The sequence below is a fragment of the Callorhinus ursinus genome, unplaced genomic scaffold, assembly GCF_003265705.2.
Source record: "Callorhinus ursinus isolate GAN/ISIS: 27379988/994484 unplaced genomic scaffold, GSC_fseal_2.0 scaffold19, whole genome shotgun sequence".
Taxonomy (NCBI): Eukaryota; Metazoa; Chordata; class Mammalia; order Carnivora; family Otariidae; genus Callorhinus; species Callorhinus ursinus.
In genome coordinates, this window is record NW_027397081.1 from 32,670,668 (window position 1) to 32,697,717 (window position 27,050).

Consider the following 27,050-nt stretch of genomic DNA (forward strand, 5'->3'; position numbering starts at 1 on the left):
GTGTAAAAGAGTAAAAAAATGGGAAATAACTATAAATATGATAAAAGATATCAATATCCTTTCAGTCTTTTATGTGTATAAAACAATATATTCACACAAATATTCTAATATTCTTGAAAATGAAATGGCTATATAAAAATTTTAGTAAAAAAATTGTGAAAAGTGGTTTGGATTAGAGCATTTTTTTTCATGAAGCAATGTATCTAGAAGCAAATAAACAGAAGCACAGTACACTGAGTGATTTATTGCTCTCCAAAAATTCTACAGTTGCCTTTCAATAGGACAGGAAGGAACGAGTTAAGCAACTGAAATGTTACTTTTTCAATTTCCTTTGATCTGCTGATTTTTGAAAAACATAAATACTTTTAGTCTCCCAATCTATGAAAATAACCTAAGAAGGAAATCTAATGATAGGGACATGAAAGCTATTTGATTTAAATCAGAGTCTGCAGAATTTCAGAAAAGGAAGAGAAGAATTCGCTTTTTTTTTTTTACTGTTTAGTTTTTAATCTTATTTTTAGATAGTCATAATAGAAAGCCAAAGAGAATCTGTAAAACAGCTGTTACCCACATACCATATGGAAAATAAAATAGCCTTTGTTTTAGCCCTTTGGTGACTGGCTTCATTTTCACTTCTTTTTTCTCTTTAATTTATATCTGAAATTCCATTTTTCACCACACGCACACATACTCTCCCACCCCCTGCTATTCAAATTAAATGCAATCTGCCTGGCATGAGTTATTGTCAGACAAGAGTAGACCTATGTTTTTGTCTTCGGGCTCTGATGATTAGAGTCAGATCATAAAATACACAACAACAATCTCATCCCTTCTCCCCTTAAGAAATCCCCCCACAACGTATTTTATTGAGCAAAACTCAATTGTTGTCTTTTCAGTGCAATCAGTAACTCAAAATGGCTTTAGTGACATGTCTAAAATGAACTTCTTAGTTACATATCCTCTGAAAGGTTGAAGATAAACACATGCAAGTCTTGAACATAGCCCAGGAAAAGAAGTCGTTAGGGGGCGCCTGGGTGGCTCGGATGGTTAAGCAACTGCCTTCAGCTCAGGTCATGATCCTGGAGTCCAGGGATCGAGTCCCACATCCGGCTCCCTGCTCACCAGGGAGTCTGCTTCTCCCTCTGACCCTCTTCCCTCTCATGCTCTCTATCTCTCATTCTCTCTCTCTCAAATAAATAAATAAAAATCTTAAAAAAAAAAGAAGTCGTTAGGGGTGCCTTTTAATGAGAATTGTAAAATAGGACAAGTTGTTTTGTCTTTCATTTCTCTTAATAATAAGCATCAAAAAGTTCAGAATTGAAACTAAGACACTGTGTACTCCTTGCTACAAAAATACATTGTTGCTTATTGTTGAAATGAATCTAGTCATTAAAAAGACAAAAATACAGTTAATAATACTGTTAAAAAAGGATACAAAAAATATAAGCACCATAAATTTAGTAATCCTGGGAGATTTCGTTTCACAGGCAGAATATACAACACAATATTTTTTAAAATTATGTCCAGAAAAAAATTCTTTTTATATTATTCAGTAAATACATATTTTATTGATTTATTATTTTATTCAGGAAAATTGAACACATCTTAGGGACAGATATATGCTCACACAAACAGAAAATGATAACCATATAGGGCACTGGCATGGGTTTATTCTTATTAACGTTTCTTGAGAGAATCAGGATGCTAAGGAATCCTGAAGTAATTATGGGCATAGTAATTATATTGTTCCAATGTCTTTCTCTCTCTTTTTTGTTTGCTTAAATTTCCATAAACATTTTTTAATATTAGATTGTGAGCTTTTTGAAAGCAGGGACTAGATCTTATTAATTTTTGTATTTCTGTTGTCTGGCACATTGCCAATAATAAATGCTTGTTGAGTGAAGGAATGAAAAAAATGAATCATCCAACATTCCATTATCACACACTTTCCTTCATCCTTCTGTCTTATCTGGAAACATCAGAGAAAAGATGATAAAATTTGGCCTTATCTTTCTTTACTTCCCCTTTTTGCCAGGCTGTCTTCTGCTCTGATTTTTTATGCACATCAACATCCTAGTTTTCTCAGAAACGCTTGAGAGTCTCTGCTTTAGGATTCAAGCATTACCATTCACAAGACATTGAATGCTGGTGGATTCATAAATTGAAAACTGAACCTAATAATTTACTTGCATAGGCCAATGACAGGGATGATGATCCAGATGGGACAGTCATGGTCATTCATGAATCAAAGTTGTTCAATAAATATAGCCCATGTTCAATTTTCAATCATGCTGCATGTCAAAAGCTAGAATTTCACATATCTCAATGTCAACACTTTCTACATTTAGTTTACACAAGCCATAAAGTCTGAAGCCACTGCCATGCAGTTAACCAAAATTCCTAATGGGTGGTTCTAAGAGAATGTCAACAACGTTGTTCAAATATCTAAAATACAATTAGATGGGTTATAGCGTCTGCATCTATGATTTCATATTCATTCTTATTTCCTTAGATGGTCATTTTTTATAAGGTAGTGCTAAACTTGCAGAAGGCATCTTAAAAGCTTGTTGAAAATAAAAGACCACTTTCTTTTTCATTTGATAGCAGAGTCCTAATCTAGCCTAATTGTGACATTTAGAAATGCCCATGGGTAAAATGTCCTGAAGCCCTTTACCATTAATTACAAGTCTTTTTCTGGTGGGCTAGGGGATGTCATCATTCTTTCCCTATTTTTAGGCATAGCTATTCCTACCATTCGCATGACCATTCTATTAAATAAGGAAATTAGTAAATTTAATAACCAAAATTAGGGTTTGAATTGAATTAAATGGTTAATGTATTCAGAGTGTTAAGTTTGTTGCAGATGAACACAGTTTAAGTAAAAATGCTTGGTTCATTATTTTTTAAAACCATTAAGATGTAATGGAGGCTGCCTTGTAAAAGGCAAAAAATGCCAAATGTGAATTAATTATTAACAGATGGTATCAGGGGAAGCCTCCTACTGAAATTCTATAGCTGCTCCGTAAGGCTAGGTACATCAAGGGAAAGAATGTCAAGATCAAGTCACCCAGCAAAAGCAGCTATCTGTAGTTAGGTCAAGACCTCAGGTTAGGATTAAAAAACAAATGACAAAAAACAAAAACGAAAGAAATAGAATCTTCCTTGCTAGACTGTGAACTTCATAAGGGCAGGGACTCTGTTTTACCCCACACATATGACCAAAACATAGCCAGGATATAAGAGCCTTTAGGACTTTATTGCCCATAATGAGGTCTGTCTTGTCTCTAAATGAACCTTGCCTAAGCATAGAATCCCATGATTAGTAGAAGAGAAAATACAAAGATTTCAGAGTCATGTAAGCCACCTATAGGTTTAAGTTTGATTATTTATTAAGAAAAATGCATGGAGGCATTATCATTAGTATATATTCTAGAAATACAGTTCATCAATATTAAAATTGTAGGGAAGTATGTACTTGACAGGAACCATATTCTAGATGGAAATAAATCTGTGCACATGACTTCAGAAATGATTTATTTCTCATTTACCTCCCCTGTTTCTCCTGGTATATCAAAGGAAATTTCCCATATAACAGCCTCACCTCGATTTCTGTTAGCTGCTTTTGTCTGAGGTGAAGATAATTTTCTGCAGTAATTAATTAGACCCACTTACTATAATCTTTGAGTAGTGCAAAAATAAAGTCAGGAATTGTCTTAACCATTTTTGATACCAACATTGGAGCATTGTGATTCTCATGTATATCAAAACATCTTGGTATCCTGACAAGACTTAGCTGATTCCACAGCAAATAAAATTGTTGCTGTATTGAGAGCTCTGAATTGAAGTGCTTTTTGTTTGTTTGTTTGTTTTGTTTTTTTGTTTTTTAAATCAGCTCTTTCAGTTTCTCATGTATATCAAAACATCTTGGTATCCTGACAAGACTTAGCTGATTCCACAGCAAATAAAGTTGTTGCTGTATTGAGAGCTCTGAATTGAAGTGTTTTTTGTTTGTTTGTTTTGTTTTTTTGTTTTTTTGTTTTTTAAATCAGCTCTTTCAGTTTCTTTGGCATCTATCACACCTCTCCAAAACTGATCTCTCCTTGCCAATCTCCTTGCCGATTTTTCCTCTTCAGCTAAATTTTGTTTATTTATTTATTTATTTATTTACTATTCATTTATTTTATTGAAGTAGAACTGACATACAATGCTATATTAGTTGCAGATGTACAATATATTGATTGATTCAATAATTCTATACATTAGTCAATGCTTACCATTGGTCACTATACAATGTTATTACAATAATTTTTACTATATTCCCTATGCTGTACTTTTCATTACCATGACTCATTTATTTTATAATTGGAAGTTTGTACCTCTTAATCCCCTTCATCTATTTCACCCATCCCTCTAACCACTTACCCTCTGGTGACTACCAGTTTATTCTCTGTATTTAAGAGTCTACTTAACTGTTTGTTAGTTTGCTTTGTTTTTGAAATTCCACAATATAAGTGAAATCATATGGTATTTGTCTTTCTCTCATTTTACTTAATAACCTCTAAGTCTACCCATGTTGTCACAAATGGCAAAATCTCATTCTTTTTTAATGGCTGAGGAATATTTCATTAATATTTCATATATTTTCAAAAGTGTTTTATTTTTCCTTTGGGTAAATACCCAGAAGTAGAATTATTGGATTATATGGTATTTCTCTTTTTAATTTTTTGAGAAACCTCCATACCATTTTCCACAGCGCTTGCAACAATTACATTCTCATTAACAGTGCATAAGGGTTCTCTTTTTTCTACATCCTCACCAACACTTGTTATCTCTTGTCTTTTTGGTACTAGCCATCTGACTGTGTGAGGTGATGTCATTGTGGTTTTGATTTGTATTTCCCTAATGAGTGACATTAGGAATCTTTTCATGTGTCTGTTGGCCATCTGGATGTCTTCTTTGGAAAAATGTCTATTTAGGTCCTCTGCCCATTTTTAAATGAAACTGTGTGTGTGTGAGCGTTTGTGTGTGGGTGTGTGTTGAATAAATTCTTTATATATTTTGGATAGTAACCCCTTATTAGATATATTATTTGCAAATGTCTTTTCCCATTCATTAGATTTCATTTTGTTTTGTTGATGGTTTCTTTTGCTGTGGAGAAACTTTCTATTTTGGTTTAGTCCTAACAGTTTATTTTTGTTATTGTTTCTCTTTCCTAAGGAGACATATTATAAATATGTTGTTAAGGGTGATGTCCAAGAGATTACCACTATGTTTTCTTTCAGCAGTTTTATGGTTTCAGGTCTTACATTTAGGTCTTTAATCCATTTTGACTTTATTTCTGTATATGATTAAGAAAGTGATGTGGTTCCATTCTATTACATGTAGCTGTCCAGTTTCCTGTCTTTTCCCCATTGACTATTTTTGCCTCCTTTGTCATAGATTTATTAACCATTTATGTATGGGTTAACTTCTAGGCTTTCTATCCTCTTTGATTGATCTTTTTGTCTATATTTTGTGTCAGTAACATACTCTTTTGATTACTGTAGCCCTGTAGTATACCTTGAAATCTGGGAATGTGATACCTTCAGCTTTGTACTCCTTTCTCAAGATTGTTTTGGTTATATGAGGTCTTTTGTGATTTCATATAATTTTTAAGATTATTTGTTCTAGTTCTGTAAAAAATGTTCTTGATATTTTGATAGGGATTGCATAGAATCAGTAGATTGCATTTTAATGATATTAATTCTTCCAATCCAAGAACATGGTGTAACCTCCCACTTGTTTGCTGATTTCAATTTCTTTCATCATTTATAGTTTTCAGAGTATAGGTCTTTCACCTTGGTTAAATTTATTCCTAGATATTTTATTCTTTTGGTGCAATTGTGAGATTATTTCCTTAATTTCTCTTTCTGTTACTTCATTATTAGTATATAGAAGTGCAACAGACTTACATTAATTTTGTATCCTGCAACTTTACTGAATTCATTTATTACATCTAACAGTTTTTTTGGCAGCTCTTGATTTTTCTCTATGTAGTATCATGTCATCTGCAAATAGTGACAGTTTTACTTCTTCCTTATCAATTTAGATGTCTTTTATTTCTTTTTGTTGTCTGATTGCTATGACCAGGCTTCCAGTACTATATTGAATAAAATTGGTGAGAGTGGATATCTTTGTCTTGCTCCTGATCTTAGAGAAAAAGCTTTCAGTTTTTTTTACCATTGAGTATAATGTTAGCTCTGGGTTTGTCATATACAGCCTTTGTTATGTTGAGGTATATTCCCGCTAAACCTATTTTGTTGAGCGTTTTATCAAGAATGCATGTTGTGTTTTGTCAGATGTTTTTTCTGCATCTGTTGAGGTGATCATAGGTTTTTTTAGTCTTCCTTTTGTTAATGTGATGTATCACACTGATTGTTTTGCTTACATCAAACCACCCTTGTAACCCTGAAGTAAATCCCACTTGATCGTGGTGAATGATTTTTTTAAAATGTATTTTTGAATTCACTTTGCTAAAATTCGGGAGTTTTCCACCTATGTATATCAGAGATATTGACCTGTAGTTTTTTTTTTTAAATTCTTTTTTGTAGTGTCTTTGTCTGGTTTTGGTGTCAGGGTTATGTTGACTGAATACAATGAATATGGAAGTTTTCCTTCTTCTCCTAGCTTTTGTTATAGTTTGGGAAGTATAGGTATTAACTCTTCTTTAAAGGTTTGGTAGAATTCACCTATGGAGCCATTTGGTCCTGGAATTTTGTTTCTTGGGAGTATTTTGATTATTGATTCAATTCCATTACTATTAATCAGTCTGTTCAAATTTTCTATTTCTTCCTGATTTAAGTTTGGAAGATTGTATGTCTCTAGGAATTTATCTATTATTTCTAGTTTTTCCAATTTGTTGGCATATAATTTTTCATAATACCCTCTTATAATTCTTTGTATTTCTGTGATATTGGCTGTTATTTTCCCTCCTTTATTTCTGATTTTATTTATTTGACCATCTCTCTTTTCTTCCTTGATGAGTCTTGTTAATGGCTTATCAGCTTTGTTTGTCTTTTCAAATATACAGCTTTTGGAAGATGGCAGAGGAGTAGGAGACCTGGATTTTGTCTGGTCCCAGGAATTCAGCTGGATAGGGATGAAACCATTCTAAACACCTATGAACTCAATAGGAGATCGAAGAAAAGAATAGCAACAACTCTCTGAACAGAAATCTACCACTTTCTGGAAGGTAGGACATGTGGAGAAATGAATCCCAGGTGATATTTGGGAGGACAGATGGCGGGGGAGAGGGCCTCTGTCAGCTGCTTCTGGCAAGTGATAGAACCACGGAGCACAAAATCAGAACTTTTAGAAGTCTGCTCCACTGAGGGATGTCACTCCAGTGGCTAAGTGTGGGGTGGGACACTCACGGGACAGTGTGGTCTCAGGACTCTCGGGGTCACAGAAAGACCAGGGGTGCCTGAGTGTGGCAGAGCTCCCAGGTATCAGAGCAGGGAAGCCAGCTGCAGAGACAGAGTGGAGGAGTGGGCTCTCAGCTCGGAGTCTCCATAAACCATGATCCGCGTCATAGTCAGGCCACTGCTCTTCCAGCAGGGACCCAACAAGTGGCAGATATGGGGAGACTCCCCTTCCTCCCCTCGGAGGAGTGGCCGCACCACCTGGATCTGCTGGGTTTGGAGACTCCACATGGGGTCGGGTGCCAGAGATAGGATGACAGCCTGGGTGAGCACAGAGTGCAGCCAGAGACTGGGGAGATGGGAGTCAGTGACTGCTTTTCTCTGGGGATTCACTGAGTAGTGGGGCCCTGAGTTCGGGGCTCCTCTGGGGAAGAGATTGGGAGGCCGCCATTTTCACTCTCATCATCCAAAGCTGTACAGAAAGCTTGCAGGGAACAAAATCTTCCGAGAGCAAACCCGAGCAGATTACTTAGTCCGGACCAGGCAAGGGTGGGGCGATTCTGCCTCAGGCAGAGACATTTGGGAACAATGGCAATAAGCCCCTCCCCCAGAAGATCAACAAGAACAGACAGCCAAGACTAGGTTTACCAATCAATGAGATCGGCAAAACTCCAGCCTAGGTGAATACTGCATATAGAAATCATGACATTTTTCCCATGATTCTTTAGTCTGTCAAAGTTAATTTTTTTAACTTTCTTTTTCATTCTTTCTTTTTTTTTCGATTTTTTCTTTTTCCCTTTTTCTTTTTTTCTTTTTTCCCCCTTTTTCAACCAACATCGTATCAATCCCTTTTTTAATAACTCTTTTTTATTTTTCATTTTCATATTTTCATTTTTAGAGTCATATTCTATCCCTTCATAGTAGTTAACCTTATTTTTGGTATATATATATATATATATATAAAAGTTGTTCTTTCTTTAAAATTTTGGGATATGGTTTCTTCTAACAGATCAAAATATACCCTAAATTTCTAGTGTATGGCTTTGTTTTAGTCTCCTGCCTGATCACATTCTCAACATTTTTTTTAAGTCCTCTTCTTATTTCAACCACATTCTTATCAATTTAGAAAATCTTTTATAATTTTCATCTTTACAGTCATATTCCATCCCTTCATTGTATTAACCCTTATTTTTGTACATATATTAATTTTTCTTTCTTAAAATTTTGGGAGACACTTTCTTCTAACAGACCAAAATATGCCCAAAATCTAGTGTGTGGCACTGATCTATGCACCAGCCTGATCATATTTGATCATATTCTGTTTTTTGGTTTTGTTTTGTTATGTTGTTTGTATTTATCTTTTCCTTTTTCTTTTTTTCTTTTTTCTTTCTTTCCCTTTCTTTTCCCTCAGTTTCAGGTCGTTTCTGATTTGTTTAGTGTGTATTTCATGGGGACATTGTTACCCTGTTAGCATTTTGTTCTCTCATTCATCTATTCTCCTCTGGACAAAATAACAAGATGGAAAAAATCACCTCAACAAAAAGAACAAGAGGCAGTACCAACTGGCAGGGGCCTGATCAATATGGACATTAGTAAGATGTCAGAACTAGAGTTCAGAATGATGATTTTAAAGATACTAGCTGGGCTTGAAAAAAGCATGGATGTTATTAGAAAAAACCTTTCTGGAGAAAAAAAAGAACTAAAATCTAACCAAGTTGAAATCAAAAAGGCTATTAATGAGGTGCAATAAAAAATGGAGGCTCTAACTGCTGGGATAAATGAGGCAGAAGAGAGAATTAGTGATAGAGAAGACCAAATAATGGAAAATAAAGAGGCTGAGAAAAAGATAAACGACTACCGGATCACGAGGGCAGAATTTGAGAGATAAGTGATACCATAAGATGAAACAACATTCGAGTAATTGGGATCACTGAAGAAGAAGAAAGAGAGGGGCGGAAGCTATATTGGAGCAAAATATAGTAGAGATCTTCCCTAATTTGGGAAGGAAACAGGCATCAAAATCCAGGAGGCACAGAGAACCTCTCTCAAAATCAATAAAAATAGGTCAACACCCACACATCTAATAGTAAAACTTACAAGTCTCAGAGACAAAGAGAAAATCCTGAAAGCAGCTCGGGAGAAGAGATATGTAACCTACAATGGTAGAAACATTAGATTGGCAACAGACCTATCCACAGAGACCTGGCAGGCCAGAAAGGACTGGCAAGATATCTTCAGAGCACTAAACGAGAAAAATATGCAGCCAAGAATACTATATCTAACTAGACTGTCATTGAAAATAGAAGGAGAGATAAAAAGCTTCCAGGACAAACAAAAACTAAAGGAATTTGCAAACACGAAACCAGCCCTACAAGAAATATTGAAAGGGGTACTCTAAGCAAAGACAGAGCCTAAAAGCAACATAGACCAGAAAAGAACACAGATAATACAATAGCAGTCACCTTATAGGCAATACAATGGCACTAAATTCATATCTTTCAATAGTTACCCTGAATTTAAATGGACTAATGCCCCAATCAAAAGACACAGATTGGATTAAAAAAACAAGACCCATCAATAGGCTGTCTGCAAAGAGACTCATTTTAGACCCAAAGACACCCCCAGATTGAAAGTGAGGGGGTGGAAAACCATTTACAATGCTAATGGCCACAAAAAGAAAGCTGGGATGGCAATCCTCATATCAGACAAATTAGATTTTAAAACAAAGACTGTAATAAGAGATGAGGAAGGACACTATATCCTACTGAAAGGGTCTATCCAACAAGAGGATCTAACAATTGTAAATATCTATGTTCTTAACATGGGAGCAGCCAATTATATAGGCCAATTAATAACAAAAGCAAAGAAACACATCGACAACAATAAATTAATAGGGGGGGACTTTAACAGCCCCCTCACTGAAATGGACAGATCATCTAAGCAAAAGATCAACAAGGAAATAAAGACTCTAAATGACACACTGGACTAAATGGACTTCACAGATATATTCAGAACATTCCATCCCAAAGCAACAGAATACACATTCTTCTCTAGTGCCCATGGAACATTATCCAGAATAGATCACATCCTAGGTCACAAATCAGGTCTCAACCGGTACCAAAAGATTGGGATCATTCCCTGCATATTTTCAGACCACAGTGCTTTGAAACTAGAACTCAATCACAAGAGGAAAGTCAGAAAGAACTCAAATACATGGAGGCTAAAGAGAATGTGAATGGGTCAACCAGGAAATTAAAGAAGAATTAAAACAATTCATGGGAACAAATGAAAATGAAAACACAACTGTTCAAAATCTTTGAGATGTAGCAAAGGCAGTTCTAAAAGGAAAGTGTATAGAAATACAAGCCTTTCTCAAGAAACAAGAAAGGTCTCAAATACACAACCTAACCCTACCCCTAAAGGAGCTAGAGAAAAAACAGCAAATAAAGCCTAAACCCAGCAGGACAAGAGAAATCATAAAGATCAGAGCAGAAATCAATGAAATAGAAACCAAAAAAACCAGTAGAACAGATCAACAAAACTAGGAGCTAGTTCTTTGAAAGAATTAACAAGATTGGCCAGACTTATCAAAAAGAAAGGAAAAACGACCCAAATCAACAAAATCATGAATGAAAGAGGAGCGATCACAACGAACACCAAAGAAATACAAACAATTCTAAGAACATATTATGAGCAGCTCTATGCCAGCAAATTAGATAACCTGGAAGAAATCGATGCATTCCTAGAGATGTATCAACTACAAAAACTGAACAAGAAATAGAAAACCTGAGCAGACCTATAACCATTAAGGAAATTGAAGCAGTCATCAAAAATCTCCCAAGAAACAAAAGCCCAGGGCCAGATGCCTTCCCAGGGCAATTCTACCAAACATTTAAAGAATTAATACCTTTTCTCCTGAAACTGTTCCAAAAAATAGAAATGGAAGGAAAACTTCCAAACTCGTTTTATGAGGCCACCATTACCTTGATCCCCAAACCAGACAAAGACCCCATCAAAAAGGAGAATTACAGACCAATATCCTTGATGAACATGGATGCAATAATTCTCACCAAAATACTAACCAATAGGATCCAACAGTCCATTAAAAGGATTATTCACCACGACCAAGTGGGATTTATCCCTGGGTTGCGAGGTTGGTTCAACATCTGCAAATCAATCAATGTGATACAGTACATTAATAAAAGAAAGAACAGGAACCATATGATCCTCTCAATAGATGCAGAAAAAGCATTTGACAAAGTACAGCATCCTTTCTTGATCAAAACTCTTCCGAGTATAGGTATAGAGGGTGCATACCTCAATATCATAAAAGCCATCTATGAAAAATCCACAGCGAATATCATTCTCAATGGGGAAAAACAGAGCTTTCCCCCTAAGGTCAGCAACATGGCAGATGTCCACTATCACCACTGCTATTCAACATATCACTAAAAGTCCTAGCCACAGAAATCAGACAACAAAAAGAAATTAAGGGCATCCAAATCAGCAAAGAAGAAGTCAAACTCTCTCTGTTTGCAGATGACATGATACTTTATGTGGAAAGTCCAAAAGACTCCACCCCAAAACTGCTAGAACTCACAGGAATTCAGTAAAGTGGCAGGATATAAAATCAATGCACAGACATCTGTGGCATTCCTATACACCAACAACAAGACAGAAGAAAGAGAAATTAAGGAGTCAATCCCATTTACAATTGCACCCAAAACCATAAGATACCTAGGAATAAATCTAACCAAAGAGGCAAAGGAATTGTACTCAGAAAACTATAAAATACTCATGAAAGGAATTGAGGAGGACACAAAGAAATGGAAAAACATTCCATGCTCATGGATTGGAAGAACAAACATTGTGAAGATGTCAATGCTACCTAGAGGAAACTACACATTCAATGCAATCCCTATCAAAATACCATCCACTTTTTTCAAAGAAATTGAACAAATAATGCCAACATTTGTATGGAACCAGAAAAGACCCCGAATAGCCAGAGGAATGTTGAAAAAGAAAAGCAAAGCTGGTGGCATCACAATTTCAGATTTCAAGCTCTATTACAAAGCTGTCATCATCAAGACAGTATGGTATTGGCATAAAAACAGACACATAGATCAATGGAACAGAATCGAGAGCCCAGAAATGGACCCTCAACTCTATGGTCAACTCATCTTCAACAAAGCAGGAAAGAACGTCCAATGGAAAAAAGACAGTGTCTTCACCAATTGCTGTTGGGAAAATTGGACAGTCACATGCAGAAGAATGAAACTGGACCATTTCCTTACACCACACACAAAAATAGAATCAAAATTTTTGAAAGTCCTCAATGTGAGACAGGAGTCCATCAACATCCTAAAGGAGAACACAGGTAGCAACCTCTTTGACCTCAGTCACAGCAACTTCTTCCTAGAAACATCGCCAAATGCAAGGGAAGCAAGGGAAAAATGAACTGTTGGGACTTCATTCAGATAAAAAGCTTTTGCACAGCAAAAGAAACAGTCAACAAAACCAAAAGACAACCAAAAAACAGAATGGGAGAAGATATTTGCAAATGATTTATCAGATAAAGGGCTAGTATCCAAAATCTATAAAGAACTTCTTAAACTCAACACCCAAAGAACAAATGATGAATCAAGTATGGGCAGAAGACATGAACAGACATTTTTCCAAAGAAGACATCGAAATGGCCAACAGACACATGATAAAGTACTCAAAATCGCTCGGCATCAGGGAAATCCAAATGAAAACCTCAATGAGTTACCACCTCACACCAGTAAGAATGGGTATTAACAAGTCAGGATAGGACAGATGTGGCGGGGATGTGGAGAAAGGGGAAGCCTCCTACACTGTTGGTGGGAATGCAAGCTGGTACAGCCACTCTGGAAAACAGTATGGAAGTTTCTCAAAAAGTTGAAAATAAAGCTACCCTCCGACCTAGTAATTGCCTTATGGGGTATTTACCCCAAGGATACAAATGTAGGGATCTGAAGGGGTATGTGCACCCCAATGTTTATAGCAGCAATGTCCACAATAGCCAAATTGTGGAAAGAGCCAAGATGTCCATCGACAGATGAATGGATAAAGAAGAAGTGGTATTTATATATATATATAATGGAATATTATGCAGCCATCAAAAGGAATGAAATCTTGCCATTTGCAATGATGTGGATAGAACTGGAGGGTGTTATGCTGAGCAAAATAAGTCAATCAGACAAAGACATGTATCATATGTCCTCAATGATATGAGGAGTTCTTAATCTCAGGAAACAAACTGAGGGTTTCTGGAGTGGTGGGGGGTGGGAGGGATGGGGTGGTTGAGTGATAGACATTGGGGAGGGTATGTGCTATGGTGAGCGCTGTGAATTGTGCAAGACTGTTGAATCACAGATCAGTACTTCTGAAACAAATAATGCAATATATGTTAAGGAAAAAAAAATAAGATAGCAGGAGGGGAAGAATGAAGGGGAGTAAGTCGGAGGCGGAGACGAACCATGAGAGACGATGGACTCTGAGAAACACACTGAGGGTTCTAGAGGGTAGAGGATGGGGTGATGTGTGGGGGGATGGGTTAGCCTGGTGATGGGTATTAAAGATTGCACGTTCTGCATGGAGCACTGTGTTTTATATGCAAACAATGAATCATGGAACACCTCATCAAAAACTAATGATGTAATGTATGGTGATTAATGTAACATAAATAAAAATAAATAAAAAGACACAAATATACAACTTTTGTTTTCATTGATATTTTCTATTATTTTTTCATCTCTGTTTCATTTATTTCCCCTATAATCTTTATTTTTACCTTCCTTTTACTAGCTTTGGGCTTTGTTAGTTTTCTAGCCCCTTTAGGTGTAAGGTTAGGTTGTTTATTTGAGATTTTTCTTGTTTCTTGAGATAAGTGTGTATCACTATAAACCTTCCTCTTAGAATTCCTTTTGCTATGTCTCAAAGATTTAAGACCACCAAGTTTTCACTTTTACTTGTCTCAATGTATTTTAAAATTTCCTCTTTCATTTCTTCATTAACACATTGGTTGTTTAGTAGCATATTGTTTGGCCTTTATGCATTTGTGTTTTTTTTATTTTTTTTCTTGTAATTGATTTCCAGTTTCATACTGTTGTGGTCAGAAAAGATGCATGATATAACTTCAATATTCTTAAATGGACTGAGATTTGTTCTGTGGCTTAGTATGTGATCTATCCTAGATCTATCCTGCACACTAGAAAAGAACTTGTGAAATGTTCTGTACATATCTGTTACATATATCTGGTCTAAGGTGTTTTTCAAAGCCACTATATATATCTGGATGATCTATCCATTGATGTACATGTGTTAAAGTCCTCTTCTACTCTTGTATTACTGTCAGTTTCTCCCTTTATGTTTGTTAATATGTGCTAGATGTATTTAGGTGCTCCTTTGTTGGTTAATAGGTATTTACAATTGTTATATCCTCTTGTTGGATTGAACCCTTTATCATTTTGTAATTGCCATCTTTGTCTGTTGCTACAATCTTTGTTTTAAAGTCTATTTTGTCCAATAGAAGTATTGCTACTCCATCTTTCTTTTGCTCCCAATTGCATGGTGTAACTGTTTTCATCCCTTAACTTTTAGTCTGTACTTGCCTTTAGGTCTGAAGTGAATCTCTTTTAGGCAGCATAATAAATGGGTCTTATTTTTTTATCCCTTAAGTCACACTGTGTCTTTTGATTTGGAGCATTTGTCCATTCATATTTAAAGTGATGATTGGAGAGATATGTACTTATTGGCACTTTGTTAATTGTTTTTTAGTTGGTTTTGCAGTTATTTTATGTTCCTTCTTCTCTTTCTTTCTTTCTTTCTTTTTTTTTTGGTTTGATGGCTTTCTTTAGTGTTATGCTCTCTTTATTTTTCATGGATCTATTATAGGTTTTTGATTTGTGGTTGCCATTGAGTTCTAACATAACATCGTATGTGTATAGTAGTAAATATTAGTTTGATAGTCAATTAACAACAAACACATTCTAAAAGCACTAAATTTTTACTCCCCTCTCCATGTTTCATGTGTATGATATCAGATTTTACATATTTTTATCTTATACATCCCGTATGAATTTTTGTAGATGTAATTTATTTTATTACTTTTGTGTTTTAACCTCCATACTGGCTTCATAAGTGATTAATCTACTATCTTTACTATATGTTCGGTTTTACCTCTGAAATTTTTTTCTTTTATAATTTTCTTACTTCTAGTTATGACTTTTTTTTTTCCACTTAAAAAATCCTCTTTAACGTTTCTTATAAGGCTGATTTGGGGGTCATGAACTCTTTAAGTTTTGTTTGTGTGGGAAACTCTTTATCTTGCCTATTCTGAGTGATAATCTTGCTGTGTAGATTTTTGATTGTAGATTTTTTCCTTTCAGAACTTTAATATATCATACCACTCCCTTCTGGTCTGAAGTTTCTGCTGAAAAATCAGCTGATAGCATTATGGTGTTTCCCTTGTCTGTAACTGTTTCTTTATTCCTTGTTGCATTTAAAATTATCTCTTTATCATTTTTTTTTTTTTTTGCTACATGTCTTAGTGTGGACCTTCTTGGGTTCTTCTTGTTAGGAGCTCTGTGTGTTTCCTATAACTGGATGTCTTTTTCTTTCCCCAGATTAGGGACATTTTCAGCTATTGTTTCTTCAAATAAGTTTTCTTCCCTCTTCTCTCTCTCTTCTTCTTCCGGGATCCCTATAATGTGAATGTTATTATGTTTGATGTTGTTGCAGAGTTCTCTTAACCTATTTTCATTTTTAGTTATTCTTATTGCTGTTCAGCTTGGGTGCATTCCATTGCTCTGTCTTCCAGATCACTGATCCATTCTTCTGCATCCTCTAATCTGGTGTTGATTCCCTCTACAGTATTCTTCATTTCAGTTTTTGAATTCTTCAGTTCTGCTGGTTCTTTTTTATATTTTTCTTTGTTGAAGTTCTCACTGAGACTCTACTTTTTTCTCAAGTCCAGTGAGTATCTTTATGACCATTACTTTGAATTCTTTATTAGGAATATTGCTTATCTTCATTTCATTTAGCTCTTCTATTGTGATTTTGTTGTGTTCTTTCATTTGGGGCATATTCCACTCTCTATTCATTTTGTCTAACTTTCTATGTTTGTTTTTATATACCAGGTAGATTGGCTATGTCTTTTGGTTTTGAAAGTCATGGTCTGTATAGAAGAGGTCCTGTAGTAAAATACACAAAATACAGTGCAGTTCCACATGGTCACCAGAACCAGATGCTCCAGTGGTTTCTCCCGTGTGAGCTTCTGTGGCTGAGCTGCAATTGCCTGCAGCCCAGCCAGCTGCAATGACCTGCTTTATCTGCTGTGGGCACACTGGGCAGAGTTTGCTACCCAATCTGTTGAGAGGCTTGGATGCAGCTGTAACAGGCTCTTGGTGAGTAGGGTCATCAGTCTACCTAGATGTTTGCAATTAGCCTCTTTGCCACAGCTGTAGGTGGGCATCAACGGACAGGGCTTACATTCTGCAGAGCATCTAAGAGGTCCTGCTGCAGGAACTACTGGCATGCTGGTGTGTGGGGTTACCCTTTCTCCCCAGGGCAGGAGTTACGTTGGAGTGGTGCCTTCCAGGCCAGGGCTGCCTGCTGGGTATGGTGGGGCAGGAGCTTCTTTGGAGGTACACTTATCAAGGCAGGCAGATTGGATGGGGTAAGTCCAAAGGGGACACTGCACAGGAGGAAAAGGGCATGTGGTGCTAGCAAGGTAAATGGAGAATTTTAGCATTGGTTCTTGCAAGTGTCTGGCTACCTAGACTGGGGGAGGGGAAGAAAAACTTCATCTACCAGCACTTTTGTTCTTGAAGACATCTCCTGCAGATCTCTAATCCTCTTGCACATGTTCTAAGATTAGTCAATAAATCTCCTTCACATATATCCAAGGCACTTTTCAAACTGCTGCTTCTATGCTGTGTCTGGGGCTGAGTTATTTAGTATGCTGGCTTGTTAAATGTGGGGACTTGGTTTCCTATCATGCTCCAGGTGTTCAGGAGTTAAGGCCGCTGATTTTTAAAGCTCTTGGTGTGAAGTCTCACTGGTTTTCAAAGTCAAATGGTATGGGAGCTCATCTTCCCAGTGCAGGTCCCCAGTGCTGGGGGTGCCTGGTGTGGGGTCTGTCTCACTTCTCCATGTTTGTGATGTCCCTCTTGTTTGTGGTTAGTTGCACTGGGGTTCCCAACTGTGTCTTCAACACTCCTACCCTTTCACATGTGGTCTTCTCTTTAACATTAGCTGTGGAAGGTCTGTTCTGCCAGTCTTAAGTCATTTTCAGAGTTAGTTGTACACGTGTAGCTGTTATGTTGGTGTGTCCAAGGGTGAATTTGGGATCCTCCTACTCTGTCATCTTCCTTCCTTCCCTGCTAAACTTCTAAATGCGGAGTGTGCCAGGACACAGCTTAGCCCCTTCTCACTCCTTCTCCTATCCTTTTTTTCCCCCTCTCATCTCCTCTGGAAATTTTTTCCTTTAGGCGGTTTCATCTCATAGCATGTCTTTGAATACCTCCTCTATGACTGCCATTTTAATGTTTTTACCCTGATCTCTTAGACTTCAAACCCATATATCCTCTTTCCTACCTGACTTATTCTCCTAAATTTCTAACAGGCATGTTAAATTTAAGTTAGCCAAACAGAACTCTTAATTTCCCACCTTCAAATCTGTTCTTTGTCCTATTGTCCAGTTTCTCCTTTTTTTTTTTCTGAAAAATGGCACTGCCATTCATTCATTTGACCAAACCAGTCTGCAGAAATCATTTCTCTTCCCTCCATATCTGATGAGTCAGCAAATCTTGTCAGCTCTGTGTCTGAAGTATATTTACTTCTCTCTTACTCCACTGCTATGACGTAAGTTTAACTCACCATCATTTCTTACTTAGATTATTGCAAGAGCCTCTTAACTTCTACTCCTGACTTTTCTTCCCTCCTCCTTTCATTCTTTACATAAGAACAACCAAAGTGGTGTTTAAAAAAATGTAAATCAGAAATTCTCAGTCCTCTCTTTAAATTTCCACAATGTCTTTTCATTGCATTTGAAAGAAAATGAAAACTCTGTAATCCATATATCCCTACATAATCTTGTCTCAGCCCACTACTTTCTACTTTTAATTCTACTCACATCATTGTTCACTAAGATCTAGTTGCTCTACTTCTTTCTTTTCCTTAAAGGAACCAAGTGTGTTCTACATTTAAACTTCTATATGTATTGTTATTTAAGCTTATTTTACTTGTTTGCTTATTTCTTTTATTTTTATTTGTATTCTCCCGTTAGGATTCTACATCGATAAGAGCAGAACCTTTTCTATCTCATTCACACATTTCAATTCAGGAAAAACAACAGAGGTGGCCGAAAACACAGTCTCTGCTATTTTCAAAATGGCACATAGTACCTTTATTGTAACTAACTCTTTCAAACATTGCAGGTAAAGTTGTAATTATGGCTAGAAAATGATTGGTAGAACTGATATGGTAAGTACATACAATTTGAAACCAATCCCATGAGTTTGGTGACAGACAAATAATTATTGTCACATGCTCAAAATTCTACCACTAGTAAATTTAGCTAGGACTGTGGTTGGGATAGAATAGAGAAGGGAGGTAGTTGTGAGATAAATATTAAACTTTAGTAGGTTACTATATTTTAGTAATATTTAGTCAGTGAGATCTTTTAGTAAGTGAAAAAAACAAAAAAGGTGAGGAGATGAGAGGAGTAAGTTCTAGGGTGGATAAGGTGAAGGAGATCTCTCCTTAAAGGGGTAAAGAGAACAGAGAAGAGAGGGTGGCAGAAATGCTTATAAGCCCTATTTATTTCATATTTATTTTTAAATCTACATGCAACTATCCAGTTATGAGATAGTATAAATAACCATTAATGTCATACTTGGCCACTGAATTGTAAAAGTTTTCATTTTCTGATTATAAAAAGTATACATTTAATTTTCCAAATAAAAAAATTAAAAAATAAATATATAAATATAAATATATATACCAAATAAATATAAATATACACCAAATAAATAAATTTGGTAACAAGATGACATTTTTTCACTAATTTTTATTATTTCCTTTCTTCTACTGGCTTGGGGCTTTGTTCTTTTTCTTGCTCTTTTATGTGAGGGTTAGGTTTTTGAGAATTTTCTTACTTCATGAGGTAGGCCTGTATTGCTAAATCTTCCCTCTTAGGACAATTTTTGATGCATCCCAAAGATTTTGGACCCTTGTGTGTTTATTTTCATTTGTATCTGTGTAATTTTTGATTTCCTCTTTGATTTCTTGCTTGACCCAATCATTGTTCTGTAGCATGTTATTTAGCTTCCATGTATTTGTGTTCTTTCCAGATTTTTTCTTGTGATTTCTTATGTTTTGGTCAGAAAAGATGCATGATATGATATCAATCTTTTTGAATTCCTTGAGACTTATTTGGGGCCTAACATGTGATCTATTCTAGAAAATATTCCATGTATACTTGAAAATGTGCACTTCTGCTGTTTCTGGTTGGAATGTTCTGAATATATTTGTCAGATCCATCTGGTCCAATGTGTAATTTAGAGCTGTTGATTCCTTGTTGATTTTCTGTCTGGATGATATATCCATCGAGGTAGATGGGGTGTTAAAGTCCCCTACTATTATTGTATTACTGTCACTTTCTTCCTTTATGTCTGTTAATAGTTGCTTTATGTATTTAAGTTCTTCTCTGTTAGGTGCATAAATATTTACAATTGTTATATTCTCTTGTTGAATTGTTCCCTTTATCATTATGTAGTGTCCTTCTTTATCTCTTGTTTTAAAGTCTATTTTGTCTGATAGAAGTACTGCTACCCCTTTTTTCTTTTTGCTCCAATTTGCATGGTATACATTTTTTCAGCCCTTCACTTTCAATCTGCATGTGTCCTAAGGTCTGAAGTGAGTCTCTTGTAGGCAACATATAGATGGTTCTTGTTTATTCTCAATCCTTTTGATTGGAACATTTAGTCCATTCACATTTAAAGTAACTATTGAGGGGTATGTGCCTATTGGTACTTTGTTAATTGTTTTCTGGTTGTCTTTGAAGTTCTTCTCTATCCCTTTCTTCTCTTGTGGTTTGATGGGTTTTTTTAGTGTTATGCTTGGATTTCTTGCTCTCTATTTTTTGTTTATCTATTGTAAGTTTTTTGATTTGACAAGATGCCAGGTTTTTAAAAATGACTTATAAAGCACTATAAAATAGTATAAAGGTTACTGTGCCCATGGATTCTGTGTTTCTAAGTATAAAAATTGTTGTCAGAATTTGTGTTAATTTATTTGAATTTTAAAATACAATAATTGTGATGATTATTCCAGAATTTGGTTTATTCTTAACATTCTATTTTTAAGGATATTCCAGTTTTTTGGATACATTTCCATTTTAAATGATACACATTTAGCAACAATGTTGTGCTCTGACCCTCTTGAGTGTTACTCTTGAGTGGTCTTGCTTTTAATCTCTAGTCAAACCTTGATCACAGCATTCCATAAAACTCTCACCAAGGTCACTAGGATCTCTACATGGCCATATCTGTTTCGCAATCTCAGGCTTCATCTTTCTGAATTTCTCAGAAGCATTTTACCCAGTAGAGCAATTCTTCTCTTAGCTTCTGAAATTCTTCCTTGTCTCCCTTCATTTCTTTGGCCAGACTCCCTTTCTTTCTTGAGTTCCAAATGGTCAGGCATCATAGGGCTCAATTCTGAAACATCTTCTTTATCAACATTCAGTGATCTCAGCCAGTATATATATAAAAGCCATTTATATACTGATGATTCCTTGGAGTTAAATCTCCATCTCTACTCTTTCTCTTAGCATAAGACCTACTTGAAAACTCTTTTTGGAAATAAGAAGTCTCATAAAATTAAACACATTTAAACCAGAATCTGTAATTTTTTTTCACTAACATCCACTCTTTTTTCGAGTTTCTCATCTATGTGAATGACATGTTATTTGCTCAGTTTCTTGGGTGAAAAACTCTGGAATTATCTTTGATTCCTTTCTTTTTCTTAGTTCACATTGAATTCATTTTCAAATTCCATCATACATCCATACAAAATATATGTTAAAAAGTCTCTTTTCAATTTCACTGCGATTGCTCCAGTCAAAAGCAACTTCATTGTCTGGGGTGCCTGGGTGTCTCAGTTAGCGTCCAACTCATGATTTCAGCTCAGGTTGTGATCTTATGGGCTGTGGGACTGAGCCCTGCATCAGGCTCTGTGCTCAGCAGGGAGTTTGCTTGAGATTCTCTCCCTCTGCCTCAGCCCCTCCCCCAACTCACTTGTTCTCTCTCTCTCCCTCTCTCTAAAATAAATAAATTAATTAGAAAAAAAAGTTCATTTTCACCTAGGTTGGAACAACTGCCTTTATTTGTTCTTCCTGAGATCTAGTCTAGAGTCTATTCTCTACCCTCTAGACTAAGAGTCTTTTAAAATTTAAGTCAGATACTGACTTGACTCTTCCTGTTCAAAATCTTCTAATGCCTTCTCCTCATACTTGGGATAAAATCCAGATTCTTTTCTGTGGTTCACAAAACCCCATATAATCTGGTCCTTGTCTTGGTGTTCTTTCCACCATTTTCCTACCACCTTCTCTGTTGTTCACTGCTATCTCACCCAAATCACTCCATGTTCTTTGAACAAGACCAGCATGCTGTTACTTTAAAGACTTTGAGTTTGCTGTTCTTTCTGCCTCTTTCACATTCGGTCATGTTTCAATTCAAATGTCACAACCTCAAAAAGGGTGACTTTTCATACTTTATAAATAGCACACTCTTTCACTCTCTACCTTCTTATTCAGGTTTATTTTTCTACACAGTATCATAATTGAAATTATATCCCACATTTATTTGTTAGTTTGTTTGTTATTTGCCTTCCCTAATTCAATATGATTTTCTTGAGGACAGAGACTTCACTTTGGTCATTGTTTTATCCTTAGCATCTAGCTTAGTGTCTGGTAGGTACTTAGTGAGTCTTCAATAAATGTTTGTTGACTTAATGAATTAATTATTCATATTTACAAGGAGAAGAATTGTGCACAAATATAAATCTTAGGTGATGTTTGGACCTCCAAGAGAGCTTTTATTACAAGTGAGTTGCAGTGGGAATGTGAATATCATGCAGAAAAAAAAAAATTGAGTGTGGCTGCCTGTGTGAGAGAAGCACCACTCTGAGATGTGGGAGCCTGGATCCCTCACTCTTCTGTTTACCAGGATACACTTTGTGGCTTTTCTAACAGTATGCACACCAGATGTTTTTATTCAGAATTCTAGGTTAGTCTACACTTATGTAGCTGTTTTAGGTTAGGCTCCCTAGAAGCAGAGATTGAGACAGAGATTTGAGTGCATGTGATTTATTTTGAGAGAACTTGCAGGTAAACATGTAAAGAAGGGAGGAGAGAAGAAGGAAGGAGAGGGAGATGAGAAGGACTGTGGTCTCGGTAATCAATTCAGCCTTGTCCTGATGCACACAGCAAAGGGTCTACATCATAAAATGTACCATAAAGTTGTTTTCTTCTTTAGTCAAGTGACCAGTGTCAGTCAGTCATTGGCTTTGGGTTGCCTGATTGTGGGAAGGGAATTTTTCAGGTAAAGCAGCACCCTTGAGTGAAGGACAGTTCTCCAAAGGGGAAACTGAGGACCATAAGCAGCCAACACTGGTGAAAGCTGGGGAAAGTATACTGGTCCCCTGAAGGGGAGCAGGGTAGGCTACCCCAATGTCTTCCACAGTGGTATTAAAAGGGACGGATTATGAAGCACAGATATTCATTCATTCAAAAAATATTTATTGTAGCTCTCGTGAGCCAAGTACACCAGTTGCTGAGATTCATTGGTGAATAGATATAGTCCTGCAGCATGGATAGGGAGACGAGGAGATATTAATCAAATAAACACGTAATCATGATAAGACACATACTGAATTATGACCACCAAATAATAAATCAAAGCAATATTATAGAAACAAATCCATGATATTGTATAGATAATGGTTTCTTAGACATGGTCTTGCTGTAACTCTTAAGAAAGATTTCATGAATTCTTTATCATAGAAATCACAATCTAATGTTAGCAGTCTATTAATCAAATATTTCTCAGGCTTATTTGAAAACTCAAATAGAATTAAAAAACTGTGTTTTCAGTCTGAAACCATGTTGGTGTACAAATCTTACGCTTGGTCACTGTTTAAGCTTAAAGGGAACTAAGGTCTTGGGTAGGATGCTAATTATTTTTTGTCTTTTAGAAATTATCCCCCAAAATCCTATCACTTACTGGCCAACACAAAAAGTAGGGATCTTGAATTTGTGGAATATTCAAGTTCACAGAGTATACACAATCCTCTCATTCATGTGGAGGCTAAAATTTCATTGAAGTCTTTGAAATGTTATGAAATTTTCACCATTATAAGGCTGGCATAAACCGTGTTTGAAAATAGCAAAATTTAAAGGACAAAATGTCATTTAAATAAATAGGTATAGATCATCAAGTCCAAGGAAACTTTGAGAAGTCAGTATAGGCATTAAGATCTGCCAAGAGAGTATAATAGGAAAACTTGTTTCATACATTAAATTATTAGAAGGAAATACGCAAAAACATTTTTCCACAAAAACATTTTTAGGGGCAACTGGGTGGCTCGGTCGTTAAGCTTCTGCCTTCGGCTCAGGTCATGATCCCAGAGTCCTGGGATCGAGCCCCACATTGGGCTCCCTGCTCAGTCGGAAGCCAGGTTCTCCCTCTCCCGCTCCCCCTACTTGTGTTCCCTCTCTCACTGTGTGTCTCTCTGTCAAATAAATAAATAAAATCTTTAAAAAAACAAAACAAAACATTTTTAACCACCAGCAAATTGGATATCAGTAAATATCCACCTGTAACTCCTGATTTTTATCTAAAGGTCTATTTTCATCTCCTTAAAAAAATTCTTTACATGGTACCATGGAAACTAGTGTACTAAAAAAATAAGCCAGCTAATGAACATGCCAGTAAAATAGAATATTTTTCTTTCTTTGCCACAGAACAAAAATTTCAAAAGAATATAATTCTGTTGAAGTGTCACCAAACCATTTCTTTAGGAGAATGCAATGGCAGCAAAAATAACAAGGCTTATTTTCAATAATTCTATTCATACCTCAAATCCCTGTGGTCTTCCTAGACTCTCTTTAATATGTTTCCATGCAACAAGAATCTCTGACACAGACACACTTGTAGCCTTGACATCTGTGGGAGCAGCACTGGGTTCTGTACAAAGGAAAATGGAAATAATAAACTGTGATGGTAACAAGTTATGTCTATCAAAGCATTGCACCTGAATCTGTCAGGTGTTACTTCCTTCTACCTTATTTTTGAAATGAAGTGCTACGGTAGCTATGAAAAACACAAGATAAAAAGATGATCTTTTTGGATTTCTATACCTGGGTCAAATCTCATCAATACTTTACCAATGACAAATGACAAATTCAGCAAGACAAGCAAAGAAGATATTTATCCTTGGATTAACCAGGACATTTCTGGAGAAGTTAAGTTGTCTGACTTAAACTGTCTGCCAGTCTAACATAATGATCAAGAGCATGGACTAGAGAATCAGCCTTGGCTATTTTGATGCTGTTGTTTTTTGCCCTCAAAAAATTTATTTATTTACTTTTAGGCAAGTTGCTTTGCCTTTTCCTATGCTCCAGTTCCCTTATCTGTAATATGGGCATAATAAGAGTACTTATCTCAGAGGCTTTTAAGGTTAGTTTTCACTGGAATAAGAGATATAAAATATTTAGCACAGTGCTTGGCACTTAAAACATTCATTCACAAAATATCACTTATTATTTTATTTTATTTTTTACTTCTTGTAGGCATAAATAGAGTAAAAAGTTCATTAGTTTTTTTTTGTTGTTGTTATTCTAACCACAAAACTACATTTCCATGTAGAATATGACATGAATCATGATATTTAAAAGGCATGCATCGACTTTTAAGACAGGTTTGGACCGAAAAGGAGAGTCCCTGAACGTCTCAGTCCTATTGCTCAAAAAGTACATTTTCATTTGTTCCTATGCTTAGTGAACTTTCTCACTATTTTTTTCCAAATACACCATGGTTGACTGGCATCCTTCAAGATGTATACTTTATTTGAGGATGCACTGTATGTGAGGAACAAAATACTTTCAGCTTTGACATTGCTGAAACATAAATACTATGTCACAAACACACGTTAAATGAAATGGCAGAATAAGGGCCATACTTTAGTTCAAACAGTTCTGTACAAAGTCAATTTAAAAAATCTACCACATAAAAATTGTAGAGACTTTAGGGGGGACAGAGCAAGGTGGCAGAGGAGCAGGAGACCTGGATTTCGTCTGGTCTCAGGAATTCAGCTGAATAGGGATCAAACCATTCTGAACACCTATGAACTCAACAGGAGATCGAGGATAAGAATAGTAACAACACTCTGAACAGAAAAGTGACCACTTTCTGGAAGGTAGGATGTGCAGAGAAGTGAATCCGGGCGATATTCGGGAGGATAGACGGTGGGGAGGGGGTCTCCATTGGCCGCTTTTGGCAAGTGATAGAGCCGCGGAGCAAAAATCGGAACTTTTAGAAGCCGGCTTCGCTGAGGGTCGTAGCTCCAGTGGCTAAGCGGCGGGTGGAACCCTCGCGGGACAGTGTGGTGTCAGAACCCTCGGGGTCACAGAAAAACCGGGGGTGCCTGAGTGCGGCAGAGCTCCCAGGTATCGGAGCTGGGAAGCTGGCTGCAGAGACGGAGCTGAGGCGTGGGCTCTCAGCTCGGGGTTGCCATAGACTGTGATCTGCGGCCCAGTCGGGCCACTGCTCCTCCAGCAGGGACCCAACAAGCAGCAGAGCCGGGGAGACTCCCCTTCCTCCCCTGGGAGGAGCGGCGCAGAAGCGCACCACAGGGATCTGCTGGGTTTGGAGACTCCGCACGGGGTCGGGGGCCAGACATAGAAACGCTCAATCACAGCCCGGCGAGCACGGAGTGCAGCCAGAGACAGGGAGACGGGAGTGACTGCTTTTCTCTGGGGGCACACTGAGGAGCAGGGCCCCAAGTTCTCAGCTCCTCCGGGCAGAGATTAGGAGGCCACTATTTTTACCCTGGTCCTCCAAAGCTGTCCTGAGAGCTTGCAGGGAACAAAAGCTCCTGAGAGCAAACCGGAGCAGCTTGCTTAGCCTGAACTCATGAGGGCGGGGCAATTCCACCTTGGGCAAAGACATTTGGGAACCACGGCAACAGGCCCCTCCCCCAGAAGATCAGCACGAACAGCCAGCAAGCCATGACCAAGTTTACCGATCAAGGAGAATGGGAGAACTCCAGTGCTAGGGGAATACTACACATAGAATTCATGACTTTTTTACCATAATTCATTAGTTTTTCAAAGTAAATTTTTTTAACCATTTTTTTTGAATTTTTCTGTTTCCTTTTTCAAACATCTTATCAATCCCTTTTTTTAAAAAAATTTTTTATCTTTGTGGTAAATACCCAGTAGTGCAATTGCTGGATCGAACGGTAGCTCTAATTTCAACTGTTTGAGGAACCTCCATACTGTTTTCCAGAGGAGTTGCACCAGCTTGCATTCCCACCAACAGTGTAGGAGGGTTCCCCTTTCTCCAC

General features: G+C 36.7%; 1 protein-coding gene across 1 annotated transcript in view; it reads right to left on the bottom strand.

Moving 5' to 3' along the window:
• CNTN5 (contactin 5) overlaps positions 1-27,050 on the bottom strand; it is a 1,102,248-nt gene that overhangs the window by 26,223 nt on the left and 1,048,975 nt on the right. Inside the window, exon 23 of the mRNA XM_073904019.1 lies at positions 24,561-24,670. Coding sequence (XP_073760120.1) covers positions 24,561-24,670 — 110 coding nt within the window. The remainder of the gene's footprint in view (positions 1-24,560; positions 24,671-27,050) is intronic.